The sequence below is a fragment of the Lissotriton helveticus genome, chromosome 1_1, assembly GCF_964261635.1.
Source record: "Lissotriton helveticus chromosome 1_1, aLisHel1.1, whole genome shotgun sequence".
In the NCBI taxonomy this organism is placed as follows: domain Eukaryota; kingdom Metazoa; phylum Chordata; class Amphibia; order Caudata; family Salamandridae; genus Lissotriton; species Lissotriton helveticus.
Genome location: NC_136057.1, coordinates 1,328,378,996 through 1,328,401,145, shown reverse-complemented (window position 1 = coordinate 1,328,401,145; position 22,150 = coordinate 1,328,378,996). Strand labels below are relative to the sequence as shown.

General features: G+C 43.0%; 1 protein-coding gene across 3 annotated transcripts in view; it reads left to right on the top strand.

The window, feature by feature from the left end:
* The window catches only part of LOC144823664 (uncharacterized), a 130,551-nt gene extending 108,688 nt beyond the window's left edge, over positions 1-21,863 (top strand). For 2 of the 3 annotated variants that reach the window (XM_078682392.1, XM_078682382.1), the window contains exons 9-11: positions 577-666; positions 2,753-2,851; positions 19,016-19,831. In XM_078682392.1, coding sequence (XP_078538518.1) covers positions 577-666; positions 2,753-2,851; positions 19,016-19,689 — 863 coding nt within the window. In that variant the 3' untranslated portion in view covers positions 19,690-19,831. Of the gene's footprint in view, positions 1-576; positions 667-2,752; positions 2,852-19,015 lie in introns of all 3 variants that reach the window. The other variant, XM_078682375.1, reaches the window with a different exon arrangement.
* Positions 21,864-22,150: the final 287 nt, after the last annotated feature.

The window sequence follows — 22,150 nt, the reverse complement described above, 5'->3', positions numbered from 1 at the left end:
GTCAGCCATCTGTTGGATCTGATGCTGTGATTCTGACTGTAGAACTAGGCACATTTAAATCTATTCACCAACAAGCCATGTTTGTCTATAAGGAAAACTGGTGAAATCCCTCTTCTGACAGGCATAGGAATACCCTCTAGCTGTGCAATTCTGCATCCGATCACCATATGGATTCATTTTATTAATTGTAGTCATTCGCTTCCTCAATCAATCAATCATTAGATTTGTAGAGCGCTACTTGTCACTATGAGGGAATCCAGGTGCTTCCTATTTTCTATATTCCCCTACCCCTCACCTCCAATTGTTCTAGCCCTTTAAAGTGGCTTCTATCGGAGTCTCGACTTGAGTGACTTGGAGATGGTAGCACTCGTTTGAGGAGGAGCTGAAGTGTGGCCCCTACACCAATCGCCCAAGGGAGCGCTGATCCTGGCGCGAATCTAAGAGTCTCATAAATGAAGATGCAGTTTTCCTCCCATAATTTAGTGCTTTTAAACATCTCATTCTATTTGGCTCTAAAAGTGATATTGGGTCAATATGGTCCATTGATGTACAGCTGTTTTCACTTTTTCACAACAGGATTTCCATTTCTTACCACTGAGGTGCATGCAAGTTTGAGCAATATTCAAGACACAGAGAGAGAAGAGAGTTCCTTCTGTATTAGTTCAGGTAAGTTGCACTCATTTCTACTAGACTCGTTTTAAAATGTTTAAATTGCTACTAAACATTAAGGGCATGATTATGACTTTTGGTGTTGCGGGAGTGGGCGGCATGCAACTGCCACACTCCCCCACCGCCTAGAGTCGCCACCACCCACCAGATTCCAAGTAATTTTGTGGTCTGGAGGGTCAGGCGGCATGCCAGTCCCACAGCGGTGCTGTTTAAAGGCTCATTATGAGCCAGAAACAGCACCGCCACGGGACCGCAAGTGCACATTCCTGTTCAGGAAGAAATGTACCATCTCATGCATTTCTTCCTATGCAGGAACCATTGGTGCAGAAATACAGGGGGGCACAACATGTACACCCCGTGCACGAGGGCAAGAGGGAACCCTGTAGGGCCCCTCTTCTTTCCTCACTACCAGCCTTTTCATGGAGGAAGAAACCTCTATGAGAGCGTTAGCAGTGAGGAAATTCATAATGGCGGTGCCTAAGGGCACCACCAAGCATATTTTGGTCCTCAAGACTGCCGCACCACCGACAGGGAACAGCGGTTCCCTGGCAGCTGTGGCAGTGAAATGCCAGTCCGACTGCCCAACTCGTAATAGGGCTTTTGAACCGCCGGTGTGGCAGTGGCTGAACCGTCACTGCTGCGCCCCCACGAGTCTGGCTGTACATGGACCGCCAAACTTGTAATAAAGCCCTTAGTAACCCAGCTGCCTCTACCGCTGCTAAGATCAGAAAAGTTGTCACTACTTGTAACTGACAGTGCGAGTGAATCCTTCACACTTCATCATACATACATACTCGGACCTCTCAAGAATAAACTAGAAACACCATGCTCTATGCCCTTCACATTCTGCTCTGCTCAGAGCCACTCTCAACATTTTCAACTTCCATATTACCTTATCCAAAGCACTCAAGATTCAAAAAGAGAGGAACCTGTCCAAAATCACCCTCCTATGCTCCAACTGTTCGCAGTTAAAAAACCTGAAGAAAACATAAAACTAAGGGAGTTTTTTTGTGTTTGGCAATAGCCCTGATCACTCCAGGGTAATGGAGGTCATAACCTCTGCCCGTCGTAATAAAGACCTCTTGTCTGCCTGGCAAAGATCTCTGTGCCTTCTGGTGACTTTTCTGAAGACACTAAAATTTGCTGAGCAGCATCCATGTTTCATGCACCCGCTCAGCAAACTTTATTAATTCTCAAAACAAACTTCAAAAGCAGAAGTTTGTTTTCGAAATACCAAGAAAATAATGGCTCTGAGACCTCAAAGTTTAAATTGCAGGGTGTGGGGTAATTTTTATTTTTTGCTAATGAGGAACGCCAGGCTTTTCACATTGTTCACCTTTTATAGTGCAGACGTTCTGTGGTATTTAGACCGATGGTCCAATACCCCTGAGGCCCTTGGTCTAATGTGTCTGCTGACAGAACCAGTGGAGTCTCCCCTGGTAAAAACATAAGTCTTCGTTCAACTCAAATTAGAGTATGATCTTCCGCATAACTTTGGCTGACAGGGTACTCTGCTACAGATGTGGCATAGTACCCTGTCCACCAAGCTCTAACTAGCCCCCTTTGTTCTGGATGGCTCCAGCCTATAAGAATCCAAGTGGCCTGCACCTGGAAATCCTTGAGTGTCTCAGAGAAGATGTTCATTAAACAGTCCTTTTCTGCACATACTACCCACTTCACAGTTCTTTCCTGATTAAAGTATCTGAATTGTGTGGTCATCATCAGTTCTCTCTTAGTATACAGATCTATAATTTATAAAAACACTCCTAATGGCACAGCTTTCCAGATAACACCAATGATGTTACCCAATTCAGGTTCCTCTTTTTACTGTTCACACCCATTCTTCCTCCTGGAAATCTGGCCCCCTAACTTCCATAGGCCCTGGCACTGCTTTTCTACTGTAGGATAGCCTGCATGCCATCCATAACAAGCTCCCCCTTCAATATTTCCAGTAATTTTTATGTCACCAAACAGTATTCTCTCTTTTACTTAGGTAAGCTTTCTCCATTGTACGTTTGCAGGTGCATGCACTGTGCTCCTGTTCTTAGACACACATGTACATAAGACTGTTATCTTATTACAGGACATGAAGGTGCCACTGTGGGCATCAATGAAGTTGGAGAATTGTATCCTCTCAACGTCGAGGACTGTGGGAAAAGAGAAAGCATTCACAGTACCTTGGGTAAGGAAGGCACAATGTATGGATACGATTACAACTTTAAAATGTCTCTCAACAACCAAAACTATTTTATGCTCATGTTTTGATAGATTGCAATCAAAATACAACTCTATATATTTATTCAATGGGGTAGCAATTGTTGATTAAAATTAAGTGCTTGGTTTACTCGGAGTGGCACCCTCAAAAGCACATCATTTGCCTCACCACCTGATCCAACATGCTCTTTTTAGGTCTCGCTGAGCCAGCGCATGCGATGCTCGGAGAGACATTTAGTAGGTGAGTTTTCAAAGTGCTACTGGCTGCCCTAGCGCTTGCGTTTACGCGCAGCCGCCGTCTATCTCCTTCGTCACGGGTCATTAAGTTGCTTGGTTTAATATCCCGTGCTTTCCCCTCTGCCTCAGTCTGATCACTTTCACTTTCATTTGAATCCAAATGTAAATTACCATGGTGTGCAAACTTTTTCGAGTTGCATCAAAATAGTCTGCGTACCTCCAGTCCTTTGCCTGATAAATTAGAAATTGTAAGCCCTGTATGAATTTTTAAGGAAACTACACCAATGCCATCCTTCTAAACTAAGCATTCAAAATGCTGCCTACAAACCACACTTGAGCGAGCTCGTCCTTTCGTTACTTTGGCTAACGTATGCTATGCCTGCCTTCATTAGTCTGCTTTCTTTGTATATCGAGGGAGGGGCCTTCAGTTTAATGGGCTTATTCCATTCAGCTTTGGAATTCGGCCTGGTTCTATAGTGTAATTTAAGCAGCTTCTGTTGCAAATAGGCCAGTTGGGCACATCAGTTAGCAAACTTCAATTTCAAAGCAATGTTACTGAAATAGGTAGAGGCTAAAGTGGGCTATCCAATAACCCAATTCTGTAGTGTGCAGAAACCCGAATGACACTGCGGACCAATGGTTTAGGATGTCTCGCAGAATATTAGGCATATTGTCATTTTCAGAAAAATCAAAACTTATTGCCCTATTTAAAAATATAGATTGATTCCCAAGGACACAGCTTTATCTGAAGCTTTATATACTTTTATGCTCAATAAAGCTACTGCTCCTTTTAAAAGGTGGCATCTTAATTACATCATTAAGTCGAGATCATAATATTCTCTCATGTGTACTTCCAACTTCCTGGTAGATGTTCCAGCAATCCTTGCTTCATTCAGTAGACGGAGGACCACGTGGTACTACTGTGCTACATCTGCTCTCAAGCGAATTCCTTTGCACAGGTCCCTGTAGTTTATATTTACACCACTGTAACCGACCAGTCTTTATACCTTACTCTGCACCTCACATTTGATCGAATACTTTCCACTCAGTTCTTTAAATTTGCTGTTGTTAATCATTCTTCAGCCAGCTGATAACCCTACTTCATTTCACTACTCCCTTGCAACTTTTTTTGGTCAAGCACTGGCTCTTTGTAATAACTTATTGGTCTCAAACTTTGTAGTCTCTTCCGTGCACGACCACGTATTTATTCTGCTCGTAAAATGCCTACCAACTATACAAATTGGTATTGGGCCTAATTTAATTGCTCCCAACACGCAAATTGCATGGATTACAGTATGCACACAAAGACAACCACACACACACACACACACAACCACACACACACAATCACACACACACAATCAAACCCACACAACCACACCCACAACCACACCCACAACCACACACACAACCACACACACAACCACACCCACACATACAACCACACCCACAACCACACACAACCACACTCTCAACCACACACACACACAACCACGCACCCCCCCACACAACCACACACACACACAACCACACACACACAACCATGACACCCAACCACATCCAACAACACAACCCCACACACAGCCGCGCTCTCAACCACACACACACAACCACACACACACACCCACAACACCACACACAACCACACACACACAACCACACACACACACAACCACACACACACACAACCACACACACACAACCACACACACAACCACAACTACACACAACCACACACACACACATACATACAACCACACACACAACCACACACAACCACACACACACAACCACACACCCACAACCACACTCACACAACCATGCACACACCCACACACAACCACCCACACAACCACACACACACAACCACACACAACCACACCCACACACACACAACCACGCACACACACAACCACTACCACATATACACAACCACACCCACACACACAACCACAACCACACAACCACAACCACACACACACAACCACACACACACAACCACACACACAACCACACACACGCAGCCACAACCACACACACAACCACACACACACCCACACACAATCACAACCAACCACGGACACACACAACCATACACACACAACCACACACACACACACAGCCACACACACACACACAACCACACACACACACACACAACCACACACAACCACACACAACCACACACAACCACACACATACACACAACCACACACACAACCACACATACACACAACCACACACACACAGACCCACACACACAACCACACACAACCACACACACAACCACACCCACACATAGCCACACACACACAACCACACACACACCCACAACTACACACACAACCACACACAGAACCATACTCACAACCACACACACACACACACACACACACAACCACACACACAACCACACACACAACCACAACCACACACAACCACACACACACAACCACACACAACCATACACAACCACACACACATCATCACACATACACAACTACACACAAAACCACACACAACCACATACACACACACACAACCGCAACCACACACAACCACACTCACACAACCACCCACACCCACACACACAACCACGCACACACACAACCACACACACACAACCACACACACACACACAACCACACGAAACCACAACCATACGAAACCACAACCACACCCAACCACACAAACACACACAACCACATACACACAACCACACACACAACCATAACCACAGACACACCCACACACACACAACCACACACACAACCACAACTACACACACACAACCACACACACAACCACATCCACATACAACCACACACACACACAACCACACACACAACCACACACACAACCACACACACAACCACACACAATCACAACCAACCACACACACACAACCATACAACACACAACCACACACACAATCACAACCACACACACAACCACACACACAACCACACACATTCACGCAAGCACACACACACAGAACCACACACACAACCACACACACGACCACACCCACTCACAACCACACACACACTGCACACAACCACACACACAACCACACACACACACGCATACACCACACACACAACCACATACACATCCACACACCCACACACATAACCACACACAACCACACCCACAACCACACCCACAACCACACCCACAACCACACCCACAACCGCACACATAACCGCACACACAACCACACACAACCGCACTCTCAACCGCACTCTTAACCACACACACAACCATGCACACACACGACACACACAACCACACACACACAACCACACACACAACCACACACACACAACCACACACACAACCACACACACACAACCACACACACAAAAGCACACATACAAAAGCACACAACTACACACACAACCACACCTACAACACACACACAGCCACACCCACAACCACACCCACAACTACACACACAACCACACCCACAGCCACACACACAACACACACTCAGCCACACCCACAACCGCACCCACAGCCGCACCCTCAACCACACACAACCGCACTCTCAACCACACACACAACCACGCACACACAACCACACATACAAACGCACACAACTACACACAGAACCACACACACATACCCACACAAACAACCACACACTCAACCACACACAATCACACACACACACAACCACACACAATCACACACACACACAACCACACACACAACACACACAACCACACACCCAACACACACAACCACACACACACAACCACACATAACCACAAACAACCACACACACACACACACACACACACAACCACACACACACACAGCTACACACACAACCACACACACAACCACATACATGACCATACACACACAACCACCTACACACACAACCAAACACACAAACAACCACAACCACTCACACAACCACACACTACCACACACAACCACCCTTTCAACCGCACACACAACCTCACACACACAGAACCACACACACACAACCACACACAACCACACACACAACCACATAAACGTAGAACTGGCTTACTTTCAACTTTCTTGTAAGACCCTAGTAAAGTGGTACACATGTACTCATGGCCAGTAAATTAAAAGCCTCTAGTGGGTCTGCAGCACATATTGTGTGTGCCACTTAACTAGCCTTTTTAAACATGTCACAGGCCTGCCATTGCATTCTGTATTTGCAGTTTTAAACTGCCATTTTGATCTGTCAATAGAAACCTTTTGCCACGCCTAAATCTTCCTTTTTAATACATATGAGTCACCCCCAGGGTAGTGTTACAGCACACAAATGATGGACGGAATGCTGACAATGCAAACATTCTCCCCCAGTCAAAAGATCTGGGTTAAATCCATCGTTCTTTTGCCCACTACGCCACCCCAGTTTGGACCCAGCCATAAGCAAATCAGTCTTGACCCTGTGCCCCATGGGAACAGTCCAGACCAAACTGCCAGGCCATGTCCTCCTTTTTTATTTTTTATTTAGAACAATACATTCACCCTCAATTTCTTTCGGCTCCACCCTGACCCAGTCCACACTTCTGACAGTTAGAATGTCATTTGAGAGATCCTCAGACCATCTTGCATTATTCCATAGTCAATGTGACACCTTATTTTATAGATTTAACATATCTTCCCTTTGCCCTGGGCCCAGTGGAGGCACAGCCTCAAGAATAATTACATAAGGGGTACATGCTGGTGGAGTTGGAGATAAATTCGCAATTTATTATGATTAGTATTGAATGACCTGGCCGTTAAATAGGTCTATTGATGATCTAATCCCACTCTAGATTCACCTACTGGCCTATGTACTGACATAGTTGTGTTAGGACCTGCCACTTGAGCATCCACAGAGATAGATATGATTGGAGAGGGACAACTACAAGTAGTGGGCTGAGACAACTCAACAGAAATGGGTTGATAAGGATTCTGTATTCCAGAGTAGGTGGGACATTATATGTAAGTTTGTCTTCCAATGTTATGAGTCTGTTCTACCAATTGAGAAAAGACTCTCAGCTGTATTCACCAGGACAGTTTGAAGACCTACAATTGCGTCATTTAAAGCCTCTAAATCTGCCGCCAGTGCTATGTTTGTGAAGTTTGCACAACTCATACCAAAGCTTACTAGGTTCACTCCAATCTTTTCCTGTCCGTAGATTGTACTTTATTTCCTTTCATTTTCAGTGGAGGGTAGTTTGGAGCTGATGTGACTCCCTCAGTAGTTTCAATACCCTCCAACTAGGCAGAATCAGAGAGGTAGCCATTTTCCTCAGCATGGTTGAAATTAAAATCTCATTTACAAGCACTAAGAGGGATGAGCTTCAGTTCTTTTCTAAATTGGAAGCCTCGCGATTTTTCTGGTGACCCTAGGAGTGACCTATGAGATTAAACACTGGGAAAACCTTTGGGCCTCCTCAACAATGCCCAGTTCAGTGGTTATTGCGCCCATTGCAGTGTACAGATAATTAGTAACAAGGGAGGATTCTCAGGGGGCATGTGGGCCTCCTTTCGATACTATGATTTTCCTTTTACCCATAATCAGAGTTTAATAAACTGTGAATGCCTACATGAGAAATGGGTGACCAAAGTTTGGTAGCCAGGCAAAGAGAGGGTTTCCCAGCCCATCGTCGTGCAGCGCTCGCATGGGCACAGACGAGCCCACTCTTGGCACAGTCCTCACCTGGTAACGTGCCATTCTGCTGGGAGTCCAACACGCTCAAATATAGCTAAGAGTTGACAGGTCAACCTATGAAAAGGGCATAAGGTGAGCTGGAGTCTGGGCTCGGGAAGTTCAGCGAGCCCCCAGAAAGTGTCCAGCAGTGCAGAGAGTCTATTAGCTCAAGTAGCGCTAAGAGCTGACAAGCCCCTCCTCTGACAAGGGCAGCAGGTGAGGTGGAGTCTGTGCTCTGAAGTCCAGCAAGCCCCCTAGAAGTGTGCTTTTCATAAAGGTTTACTGGTCAAGATGTCAGAGTTCTGCTAGGACTAGTGTTAACCTGTTTGCTAGGATGCTGCCCAGCAGATTACAGTGTAAGTTAAGTAGGGATAAAGAACTATACAAAGTCAATTCTAGTGGATCCCTTTTATGTTTTAGATAGTGCCACCACCGTGGTTTTTTTGTGGTAGCCTTGAGGATTGATAGCATACAAGTGTTGGTGATATTCTATTGGCATTATATTTATTTTAGTTTGGGAGTGCAGTACAGCTCCTTAGAGTTTGTTATTTCTACTGTGAGCATGTTTGGTGTCACTGCTTTTATTATACATGCTAAAAGCATGTCCTGTCGCCTGTGCAATGCTGTTTTGCTATGTCTTTGTAATTAAATAATTGTAACCTATATGTGACAAGATGTGATTGTCAGGCTTCAGGATTTTTGAATCCTTTAGTCTCAAGTTTCTACATCATATTTTTCTTTTTTTATAATTTTCCTTTCAAGAATCTTCCTAACCCCATTTGAGCTTCTCATGCATATTCCCCTTATGTATGCTTGAAATGTCTTCCATTAAGTTAGCAAATTGCCTGTAGAGCCTAATGTCTTTGTAAGGTAATGTTGTTTTAGCCAGTCATGGAATGCTCTTTATTTTAAAAGAGACCATCTGAGTCATCATGTTGGTATACAGTGTAGGAGAAGAAGCAGTGATCATGGAGTGTTTTACCCAGATATTCTAACATCATGAATTGGAGCTGGAAGTATATGTTTTGAATGAACCTGTCTAATCTGGAGTAGAGGTAATTTACTTGTGAGTAGGAGTATTCTCTGTTTAGTGGGAGGATCAATATCCACTGGTGTGTGAGTCCCATTTCATAGCCAATGTCGAAATCATGCAGATGTCATTTCAACTTGTGGCCTTGGCAGAGGAGGGAACGCTCTACCTACTGTAGCACTAGTTAAGCTATTCAAGTCACCTTTTCCCTCACAGTGAAGTAAGATACAGAGATAAAGACATTTGAGTATCCCGTTATTCCAGGAAATCTGTTTATGAGGTGTTCGGAGCACATAGACATGCAGTTACTAAAGCTTCATTGTAAGGAAATGGGTTCTGCCCATCAAATCTGCCCAGATTTTTTGTTTGCTTTTTGATCACCTGGTTTTAGACCTTTTACTGTGGTGGAGCCTCATAACCTGTGACTCAGCCACAGTAAACTCATGGTAAATCAACTGCACATGTTTACCACCAGTGTCTGCCTTTTAAGACAAGGCTGCTGCAAAGTACCAAGGGTAAGAGGCACCTGGTAGTTACATGTGAACACATGTGCACATGCATGCCCACATGTGAGAGGGCTGTGCGTGGTAGACTCCTTTTGTGCACAGACCAGGAACTGCACAGAGGGGACTTTGCAGTGTTGGTTATTAACCTTGGGTAGGTCTTATAAGGTTGGTGTACACAAATAGGGAAAGTTAGTGTGATTTACTGTCTTGTCGGTAGTGACCTTCCATTATACATTGTGAGAAGTTAGCCTGGCATATGATGTCCACTATTCTAGTGGGCACCTTGCACCAGTCTAATTGACCCTTATTGATGGTGGTTGTAAAGTCAACCTTATAGACAAGTTATCCTAGTGGTAGCATGGACCAGCAGTCATAGGCTAAGACTTCAGAGAGCATGTGACGCAAGCTGTTTTACCAATTATAATCCCTTGAATACCAAATGAAAGGACACTACACAAGGTATATTCAAATATATATGTATTTATTCTCAACACAACCCATCTGCACTCTTTATAAGGTCAGAGGTAAAAGTACATTACAAGTTACTTAATTAGCATACGATAAGTTGCACAATATACGGTAATGCCCTAGGGGCCTCACGAACCATATACTAAAATAGTGGTATAAGAACCACGACAGAAATAGTGAGTAGGCCTAGGGCCTAGGGAATCGCTGGGGCTACACTAAACAACCAAAGGTTAGGAAGTAGGAGGCCTGTGGGAGACGCGTGCAGTGTCTAAACACAGTCGCAAGTTACCATTGACTTACAATGCGAAACCAAGAAGTTACAAAGTTACTGTTTAAGGACACTTCCGGATGGACTATGACAAAACCCCTTTAGACTAGGACACTTGGAGAGTCAATACCCACGGGAGCACCGGAGTACTCATGTTACCTCACCCAGGGAAGTCGGGTGCATAGGTGCCTTTTGGTGTCGGGTTTAGTCGATATTTTCTATGGAGATCTGCAAAGAAATGCTGCAGGCGACCAGAGGAAAAGTGTCCAGGTGGATCCAAGGGTGGATCGAAGATGTGAAGAACCTGAAAGCAGAGGTGACAGAGTCTGGGTCACTAGCCAGTGACCAGGAAGGTACCAGGAAGGAACCAGGCGATGTCGCGATGATCTCAGGTGAAGAGGTAAAGCTTGTCTCTGCAGTCACGAGGACCAGGAGGTGTCGACGACGACCAGGAGCTGGATTCGAGCTGTCCCACGAAGGATCTAGTTGACTGCGGTGTCGGTATCCGGATTGGACCCAACAAGCCTTGGCAAACGTAACCCACTCAGGAAGTGAAGATTGGCTTCAATGCAGACCAGCAAGGTCTGAGGAGCTTCTCCTTTGCAGGGAAGCTGGAGCAAGCCTGGAGCAACCAGGACAGCAGATTGGTTTCAAAGGAATGTCTTCAGGGGGCTCACTAGCCAACGGGCTAGCAACCGGGAAGACGCCTCGAGCTGAAATGCAAGAGCAGGCCCCACGCGGTCTGGAAGTCCACTTCCTGTGTCGCTAAGTCTTCGGGTTCCGGCAGGATCGTCGACAAAGCAGACCCGCAAGTTACTGGTGGTGCCTGTTTGCACAGGGTGGTCACTCATTGACCACAAGGGAGATGTCTTCCCTCTTCTAGTCAGAATAGAATGTCGAAGGTCCAAGAGTTCTGTGTCAAAGTTTCGTTCCAGGATAATCTAAAGTCCTGGGGACACAGCTCCTTTACTTATACTGATCTAAGGGGCTGGATTACCTGCTAGGTCCCTCCTATGGGTGGTCCTGGGAAGGGGATGGTTACACCCCTTTCCCTTTGTCCAGTTTCACGCCAGAGCGGGGCTGGAGTGCCCCAGCAACTAGTTTGAACCGGGCTATGCATGGAGCACCTTGTGTGCCCCCAGGCAGTGTCTCAAAAAGCATCTGCTGATGCAGCCCTCCCTGCCCCAATACACAAAACCCTGTCTGGGGAGGTGCTGACACCTCCCTGGACAGGAAACCAATTGTCCAGGCCGCCCTTGCCTGATTTTCCCCCAGCAACAGGAGGGCAGACTTGTGTCTGTGGCAGCAGCATCTATTTTGTGATGCTGAGGCTCTGTTTTACTTTAACCGGGGTTAGCAGTAACCACATGTCTTCTCCCTCTAGAAGGGTGAAATGCTACCCCCGCCATCAGAACTGGTGGAGGGGGTGGTAGTATTCCAAAGTGTTTGACACCTTACACGACATGTTTTGATAAAGCCAAACCAAAGTTAGCATTAGCAGCGAGGATTATAATGCACTTAAGAGTATATGGTATGGCTACATCATAGAACAGCTATAAGGAGATGGTTCCAAAAGCTGCAGAGGGGCTGAGCTCATGCTAGGGCACCCTCTCACATAAAACCAAGCACTCTGCCTCCAGGATTGTCGAGGCCTACCATAGGAGTGACTTATAGGTGCATTTGTGTCTATATATATATATGGTAGATATAGATTACCCAAGCTGAGTGATCAGCCTGTGGTGTCAGTTTGGAGGGCAAGCCAGGGGTGGCATAATACATGCTGCAGCCCCTGGTAGGCCTTGGATGCACCTATGCCCTGGGTACCTATGGTACACTATACAGGGGCTCACAGAGGTGACCAAATACCCAATCAGGTATGTACCTAAAGTACATGGTATCAATTTAGAGAGAGAACTGCTGGGCTGTGGGTCTGATTAGCAGGCCCATAGCCACACTAAAGTCGAAAAACCAGAAAATCACAGCAAAAAGTGGGGGTGACCATAGGAAGCAGACCCTACTCTCCTACATACATTTATAGGGAAGCCTGCCTTAGAGTGCATCTCCCCTCCCCTTGTTCAGCAGACTCCAGAGTCATACCGAAGTTCAGTGTAACCTGTGTGAAAAGAACAATCCTACAAAGTCCAAAGACATATTTGTACAGCTTATAGGTGATCCAGGAATGTCACGTTTCTGTGGGTCAACTCTGGATCAGAGCCCAGGCCTCTTGTCCCCCTGCTGGGCTGGGTTAATTACTTTTCTCTCCAGCTGCATGAACAAAGGCCTCCTCCCACAAAGGGAGCAATTAACAGTGCTTAGTCAGCTCCTGAAAACGAAAGGGGTGACAGACTCCTCTTCATCAATCAGCCAGCGGTCACCCTGTGCCAAGAAGAAGGCCTGCCTAAGCCCACTAAACAAAGGAGGGAGCCCAGATATTTGGAGCCAAACCACGAGTGGCGCTCCTTTAAATTTTATTTGGGGGGGAAGGCCCTAGCAGTAATGTCTGCGAGAGGTGGGTCTGAAATCCCCAGAGAAGGTGTGTCAAGTGACTCCTGGATGATGCCATTTTGAAATATTCCAAACGATTGTGCAGGGAGGTTGGGACAGGGGCAGAGAGGTGATGTGGCACCACAGGATATACCAGAGGTGCATCTCTGCTGGACACTCCGCCCCCACTTACTAGGCCCTGGATAGTCATTAGAGCTCTCTTGAACATACTTCTCTGCTGAACACTGGAACTGGAGGCAGCTGCCATGGACAATTGGAAGGAGAAACCCGCTAAATGCCAAGTGCTCCAGGTGACTAGGGCTCGCCGCCAGGAGCAAAAGGAGACAAAGACCTTCCACATCAGCCCCATAGGGCCCGACATTCGTCCTTTAAGTTTTTGCAACCTTTGACCTGTTTTCCCTTAATCAGCGACAAAGCTTGTGGGGCTCCGCCGCCGTAACTATTTTTGCATCGGGGTTGGGTCAGGCCCCGCAGGCTGCCCTCAGGAAAATGAAAATGTGTGGAATCACCATCACGCTTTCCCCGCAAGTGCAGGCAGGGGCCCCAGGACCTCACTATTGGGCCCCAATAAGCTCAAGATAGCGAAAAAAAGTGTGGTACAACGCTACAGAAATAAAAGCAAAAAACAAAGAGGTAAAAGACACGTTTCGTTCAACACAGTGATAGAGCTGCTACTTAAATATGCACAAAACACACAAGGAGCGCCCCATAAATCCCTCAGGTCTTGTCTGTTTTGGCCGTGTTTCTCCCCAAGTAAAGGCCCCAGGACGACGGAGTCACCATCAGCGAAGTTCTGATGTCCAAATCCTATATATGTAATTTAAAGGTCAGTTGGTCACTGTTAAGCCTGTTCACCGAATGGGAGATTAGTCAATGAACAAACAGTATAGCTGGCCACTGACAAATTTCACAGGTAATTGTCACCAATTGCCAGTGGTTAGAGGTACTTCAAGCATCCTCCCATCAACTTTTGTGTGTCTGATGTCCCACCCTAAATGGTCAAGGGCATGTGTAACGGCACAGGTACTTGTCAATTTAGACTCTAATTTGGCCTGACCAATCTTGCCACATTAGTTCATTTGCTGTTCCTCAAATACTAACTAAGGTTAAAAAACTAAATAGCAGGGCCCTTAAAAAAATTGACATGGTGTGAGCTAAGGGAATATCAATACATCCATACACAAAGTGGCATCAGTAATCTGTACCGAATGCTAAATTTGAAGGGGCTGATGGATGCTTGGCAGCACAATTTGCAGTTCAATCCCTTCAACCTCCTAAGTAGGAATATTGCAACATGGGCCTCTTATGACAAAAACATAGAGAAACTAAGAAAATCTCCCACATAGCCCACTCCTACTACCAATCTACACGTAAACCTGTTTCTCAGCCGTACATGAGAATGAACTTGAAACATCTAGTAAGATCTAAGTTCATAAGGCTTAGACTTTTTCTAGTTCCACTCGCTGCTGTCAACTATGAATTGAGTATGATGTCCAAAACGATTTGTAAATGTTGCAGAGGCTGTGGCTGTTATTAAGAAATGCTGTTCTCCTTCATCCATATGTGGCTATAATTACTGAACTGAACCTTTGTTGAGATTTTTTGCGGTTCCTGATTTGTCATATTGGGTGCTCGTACAGTTACAAATTATATAATGTGAGCCTTACAGTGCACTGGTTGGCAGCTCATTTCCTGTCTCGTTAAATGTTTAGATAAAGCATTCAAGTAATTGGATGCAAGTAAAAGGAATCAGCATTCTGCAGATTGCCTCAAATAGTTATAATCAAACTGGATGAACCAAGTAGTGTATAAAGTGATTAAGGTTTTGGTAAAAAGTGAATAAGATTAGCGATTATGTTTCAAGGCTCTTGTTAGTGGTCAGTAGAGTTCAAGGTTGGCTCCAGTATTTGGACTCTCAGGTCCTGGGAACTTACGAAGAACGCTAATGGCCTGATTACGATGTCAGGCGGAAGTGTTTCTGCCGGACACCCTCTCAGATTCGGGATACGACCGACTCACGGTTCTACCCGACTGATTGCGATGCTTCCAAACACTGTTCGAAAGGACCCCCATTGACTACTATTGGAGCCTGTTTTCCTATCGACAACACAGGCTCCTATGGTGAAAATGGGTGTCTGCTGAAAACATTGCAACCTGTTGTGGGCACTCCAGTGTGCCTGCCTCCCTGTGCATGCTTTTATAGGGGTCCCTTGGGTACCCCCCCCGACCCAAAACCGGATGACTCAGGATGAAAGGGGGCCTACTATGGGGGCCCCAAAGTCAGTTTCTGACAGCCTTTTGGTGTTGGATATACCAAGTCGGAAAGGCTGTCAGAATCCGACATCGTAATCCGTCGGTCGGAAACGCTGGTCATAGAGCTGTACGGATTACCTCTGATTAAATTCTCTTATTGCTGTTCAGGGCCGATTCGGAATGCTCCCCTTTCCGACCGCGAGCATCGTAATCAGTCAGGCGGATTGGTTCCGACCGACTCGGGCAGATGGGTTCCGACTCGGTCTAGGGAAATCCGACTGTCGGTTGGAGGCTTTCCAACCGACATTGTAATGAGACCTTAAATTAGGGGTTTTATGTCTGCATGAAATGAACAGCTCAATTATTTGTACCTAACATCACTACAATGTATTTTTTGGTTTTAAAGTGTTTTAATATGTAAACATACACTCTCTAGTATATGTTCGCTTATGATAAAATAGTCATGAGCCAATACTAAACACAAATTTCTTCATTGGGGAAAGCTAAACATGTGCTTATAGCTCTGCAACACATGATCGGTCCTATTCTCTGTAATCAATTTGAGGTTATAATGAACCCTGTGTTTTTAAGGTGGAAATATTTTTTTTTTATTATATGCATTCTTAGAGTGAATCAGACTATAGGAAAAACTAGAACTCAAATTCTGTAATGATGATTTTTAATAATCAAACACAATACAGAATATAGTTAATTATTTATTATCAATAGCTTTACTGCATTAATCCTTTCACCTTAAAAGAACAGTACTGTAGCATGTGGCTGCCTACATATCCTTCCAAATGTATGACTTTTTTTGTTATAAACTTCAATAAAGAATTGTGTAAATTGACAGTCTTGTGGATCTTGGGAGTAATAAGAAACTCTTAAGGGAAGTGGAGAAGAGTGTCATTATAATACAGGGTAATCCTTTCATCCTTTAATAAATAGGGCCAAAGAAATAACAACTTCCTCTGGGGATGGGACTAACTAAGGGGGATATCCACACCTGGTGCACTGGAAGAATATAGGGGATAAGTGAATTGTAATTGGTATGTGTGAGCAAACAAAAAACAACTTTCTAAACTAATACCAGTATCTATATACAATCTTTTTAATGGACCTTGCACCAGGATATCTTGTCATGGGCTGCTGTAGTATCAAGGACGTGCACTTCCTATATGAGTCAGATCATAAAAGCAAGTCAAAGTCGAGTCTAATTAAGATCAAACATCAGATTTGCTGCTACTTCCAGGCTGTACCAAACTATGTTCTGAAACAGTCTATGGACAGTCACAATAAACACTATTTGGGCTTCATAAGCAAGCGAACATGAGTACTTATTACAGTAGCTACTCAGGAATAAAAACAGCAGTCAAAGACAAAAGTAGTAGTGATGTTGCAATGATGCTAACCTTTGTCACATAGCTTGTGTTTTACTAGTTCATAAGACTTAACAGCCAAAGTTTATGTTCCCACAGAAGCAAAATACGTGTGTGTTTCCACGTGCGCACCATATAATGAATGAGCAGCTCCTCATTCTGTGGCCACCATTTTGAGACGGGCATCTGTTTCACACTCATCAGTGACACCTTTTTATTAAACATTTTGACAACAGTTGTATTTGGCTAATTTGACATGGACTAATTACAAGTCCCCTAACATAACAAATGGTCTCACACTGGATATTCATCACCTATGAATTTGTTCCCAACCCATTTGCTAGCATAGGAATGAAGATTGACTCATGAGAAGGTGGAACCCCAGCATAAATCCAACATAGTTCAGTTGTTTAATATCCTCGGTAGTTAGGCTTGCAGCAGATGGCACCATGCCAAGTTTTCGCAGATTGTCCACTTTTTTTTAAACATATGCTGTACTATGTTTCTGTCACTGCATTCACAATTAGTTGAGTGTTCACATGCATGTCACCTATATAATTTGATATAAAATGGTGTTATAACGTATGCTTCTTGTGGCTGCAGCACCCTATCTCATTATTTGTGTGACTTTACCCATTTGTGGGATTTCTTTACTACCATAGAAATGTGAGAATTGGAGAGTTCACAAAGCATAGTGTCCCAGTTACCTTTCAATGACCTATTGTTTTTGTGTTATCAATTATAGTGAACCATATAGAAGTAAAATGATTATTTAATGAAAAATGCATATGAGTATGGCATCTGGTCCTGGCTTTTGGATAAGGCAAGCAACTCAGAAAACAGAAAAATACATTATTTTTTCTTAAAAGTGAAAAAGTTGTGAAAAGACATTTTGTTAAGACCCCTTTCACAAATAGGGAGGTTTGTCTTTATTCAGAAACGTATAGCTTTCAAGGTTTAAATTTGTATCTCACTTTTTTCACGCATTGAGTGCAATCATGTACAAAGATTCACCAGCTGAGAGACTGGCTACCTATTATGAAAGTCATAATATAAATGTAAATTAACTTATTAGGGTTGATTCAGAAAGGTATGTATGAGTATGTAGAAGCGTACTTCTGCAGTACTACTTTAAGCACTCAAAAAGGCCTTTCTAACGTGGCACGCTGGTTTTTATTTCCACTTGTTCTGTAAAACGCAGATTAAAGGAATGCTGTTCACATTTGTAGTGAAAACGGCTTGAATCTTTGTGTTGAGAAGGAAATGATCCATCTTGGACCCCCCCATTTTGACATTCTTATGATATATAGGGAGATGAAACATGTTTGCATATCTTTCAGGAAAATCGTTCATGTAAGTCAGAAGGCAAAGGCCCTAAAGATTGAGAATGCATTTATTCCCTTTACAAATTAAGGTGCTTACAAATGTGCTGTAGTAAACATTGATTCTGTATACACTTACCTATGTTCCAATCAAAAACTCAGAATAGGAGGTATTTATTGCACTCATAGTAAGCACCTTACCTTTCAGGTTCGATATATACTATGTGTGTGAAATGCTGTGCCCTTTTCCAGCCTATTCAGAGCTTATTTGTAACACTAGGATGAAAATCAGATTTGCAATACTGTGACATCCTGTGAGAAAACTGGGCTTCTTTTCAAGTCAATTCTCTTCCTACGAATGCAACTTTAATACCTTTTCCCACATTGATACTTAACTTATTTAATGTAAGATAATATATTTTCTTACATGTCTCTATATATACAAAGCTGATGCAGGACTCTCATTTAAATCCAACAGGTGATGGAAGCCTGGGCATTCAGAAGGAAGTTGCAGATCCCTTACAAAGTAACAAAACCACATCACCCTATTTGCCGTCTTTAGGAGAAAAACATGCTGAGGTGATTAACGTCTCTTACAAAGGACGACAGCCAACCAGACAACCGCGGTTACAAAATTTCCATAGAAGGAGAGGAGGGAAAATGCCTCAATTTGAAAGTAGTTTGAGTAAAACCGATTTATGTATAGATCCAAGAAGGGCCAAAGTAAGAATGTTACCCACGTACAGTGAATCTGAGAACAGTCTCATAAGCTTACAGTTTCCAAATGATCTTCAGAATACACCACCCACACAGACACCATACTCATGTACCCAGTGTGACAAGAGCTACTGCCTAAAAACACAACTCATTAGACATATGAGAATACATTCAGGCGTGACAGGCTATGCTTGTACGGCTTGTGAGAAATCGTTCTTTACAAATACTTTACTCCTCAAGCATTATAGAACACATACAGGTGAAAGACCACATATATGTACTCTTTGCAACAAAAGCTTCAGCAGAAAAGATATTCTGGATGGGCATCTAAGAATACATTCTGGAGATAAGCCATATAAATGTACAGATTGTGAGAGAAGCTTTCCATGGAAAAGTAATCTTAATCATCATCGAAGAAAACACCACTACCCCTAATAATATTTTGGACAATTAAGGTGGAGAGGAACTGTGGCTTCAATAGAAAACATTACAAACAGTAGAAAGACCAATGAACAAAGCAAGAAAACCGTATCCCGATATTTGAGTAAACAACAATAACCAGAGCTAAAAACGTGTTCACTATTAACCGGTATATAAAAACAAGACTCTTGGGGGAAGAAATGATTAAACAGGAGCTTATGATTTACCTCAAATGAATAAACACCATCCCAGTGTCTTCTATCTGTGACTTGGAATACATTCACTAAATTGTGTATTTTGATTGAATGTAAAAACGCGAAAAGGCAAAATTATGCATGTGACGGGGCCATGCATAATGGAATTTCATCATTTGAGAGCAGTGACATGCTGGGCCTTTTAGAAATTAACGAGAACAGTGGCATGCAGGGCCTTTTAGAAAATAACAACTCTTTCAAGTCGAATATTAAAATCTTAGCATAACTTTAACTTTCAAAATACCTAAATGAGAATCATTTCTTGAAAAACACTTATGTTTAGTTACAGGTGTATTTGAAGACACTGACATAAAGTGTTTGAGAACAAAGTGTTTAATTGGGAACTAAAGAAAATAAATTAATCATAACAGCCTTGCACATTGAACAGTGAGCCAAATATGTTTTTATAATCTTAAAATAACACAACAAGGATTGATTGGGAACTGTTAGAACTCTCATTCATTAGAGACACTGTGATCATGAGTTAATGTGTAATAGAAAGTGATAGCTAACAATTACTGATATGGGAGCCTCCAAAAATGGCAGTGTATGAAAAGCTTGTGCATATGGTCATGTTCATGATAGAATACTTTCCTATTGTGCATTTAGCAACGGATAGATGGAACATTTTGAACTGTAATTGAATATCAAGCTGCAGATTACTTAATCAAAATTCTTTGTTTAATCACAAAAACTATTATATTTCAATAAACTGGCTGTAGTGGAAATGTCTTTTTATCCAGACTTAGTTTCATAATTTGATCATGCGGGACTGAGCTGCAGCATGAGGGTGAAGAGCACACTCATCCTGCTGACCACAAAAGACCTTTGGTGAGCATGGACTGATCTTCCCATTGGAATTCCCAATTCAATCTGGTTTTCTCAGTGAAACTAAATACAGCCATGTTGTTTGCCTTCTCTTCTTGAACTATTTTATTAGCAAGCACCCCATTTTCGAATTGTTGCTGCTTTTGATAAGTGTGTAGTTTAAAGAGACTTAACTTATTCTCTAAAGGAGCTGGTTCCTTCTGATTCGGTCCTGTGGTTTACTTATTTCCCTTAATGTGACTGTTATTATATCTATAACTTTTACTTTCAGGATTTGTATAAAACTACAAAACATAATAACAGTTATTTGTAAATGCCAAATAATAAATGACATGTTAATTTTTAAGAAACCTAAATGTGGTATTTTAATAGATACTATCTATTATTTAAGTTTTACCTTAAGTCCACAATTTTGTGTTCAGTAAAACATCACAAACAATGCCTTGACTAGCTAATAAAGTAAGTGTTTTTTATTTGTCCCTACATGAGGAACGTTTTTGGCTGTGAGCTCAACTAAGCAAAGATCTATGTTCACAAAGCGGTTTCTGTGAATAGCTGTATCTTACTTCTTTACTAGGTGTCATTACTCGTGAAGTTGGGCCAAATCACAAATACATATGGAAACACGTGTGTCAATTAGGTCCAAAAATTCTGTAAAAAAGTTTGTTTCAACAAAATTGAAGATGGCTAACAGATTTCCACAATTTTATTCTGGTTCATTTGTGACTTAAAGAGCTGTTCATGGTAAGGACTTTCTGCCTTAATTATTATAGGGACCGAGAAACATACACAGTGTGTACTAGACATATGGTCAATGCTGTTATAATTAAGATTACAGAACAATTTAAATTGTCATTCCTGTTTAGTAGCTGCCATTGGGATAGGCAGCCTAAGGCTTATGCTTCATCTTATGCATCCTCCAGCTCAAAGTTGAGACACTGAGACTCTAGATATCTTGACAGCAGATAGCATTAGGACACAATGTCCATTACATACCTTTCGGATCTATAGAACACTGACCGTTTGGAAACTTATAATTCATGTTTATGTTAACTTAGTTAAGTGCAAGCATGCTGTATTAACATTAAATGAATATTTACAAAACTGTCTCTGACTTTTTTTTACATTATTAAGGAAAACAGGCTTGGGTTATGCTGACGGTTTGACTGAATTATGTGCCATAAAATAGCAGAGCCTTTCCACTTCTCAGAGCAAACTAGTATTAAATAAGAATCTAAGAGGCGACAACGTGTAAGCATTCCTAGCACCAAGTGCACACACAGTCCAACGCTCAAGTGCCCTTGGTGTTGAGAATAAAAAGCATAAATTATCAGATGAAGGTGTTAAAATAAAACACATGTTGGAAAGTCTAAAAGTTTAACATGCTCTTAATG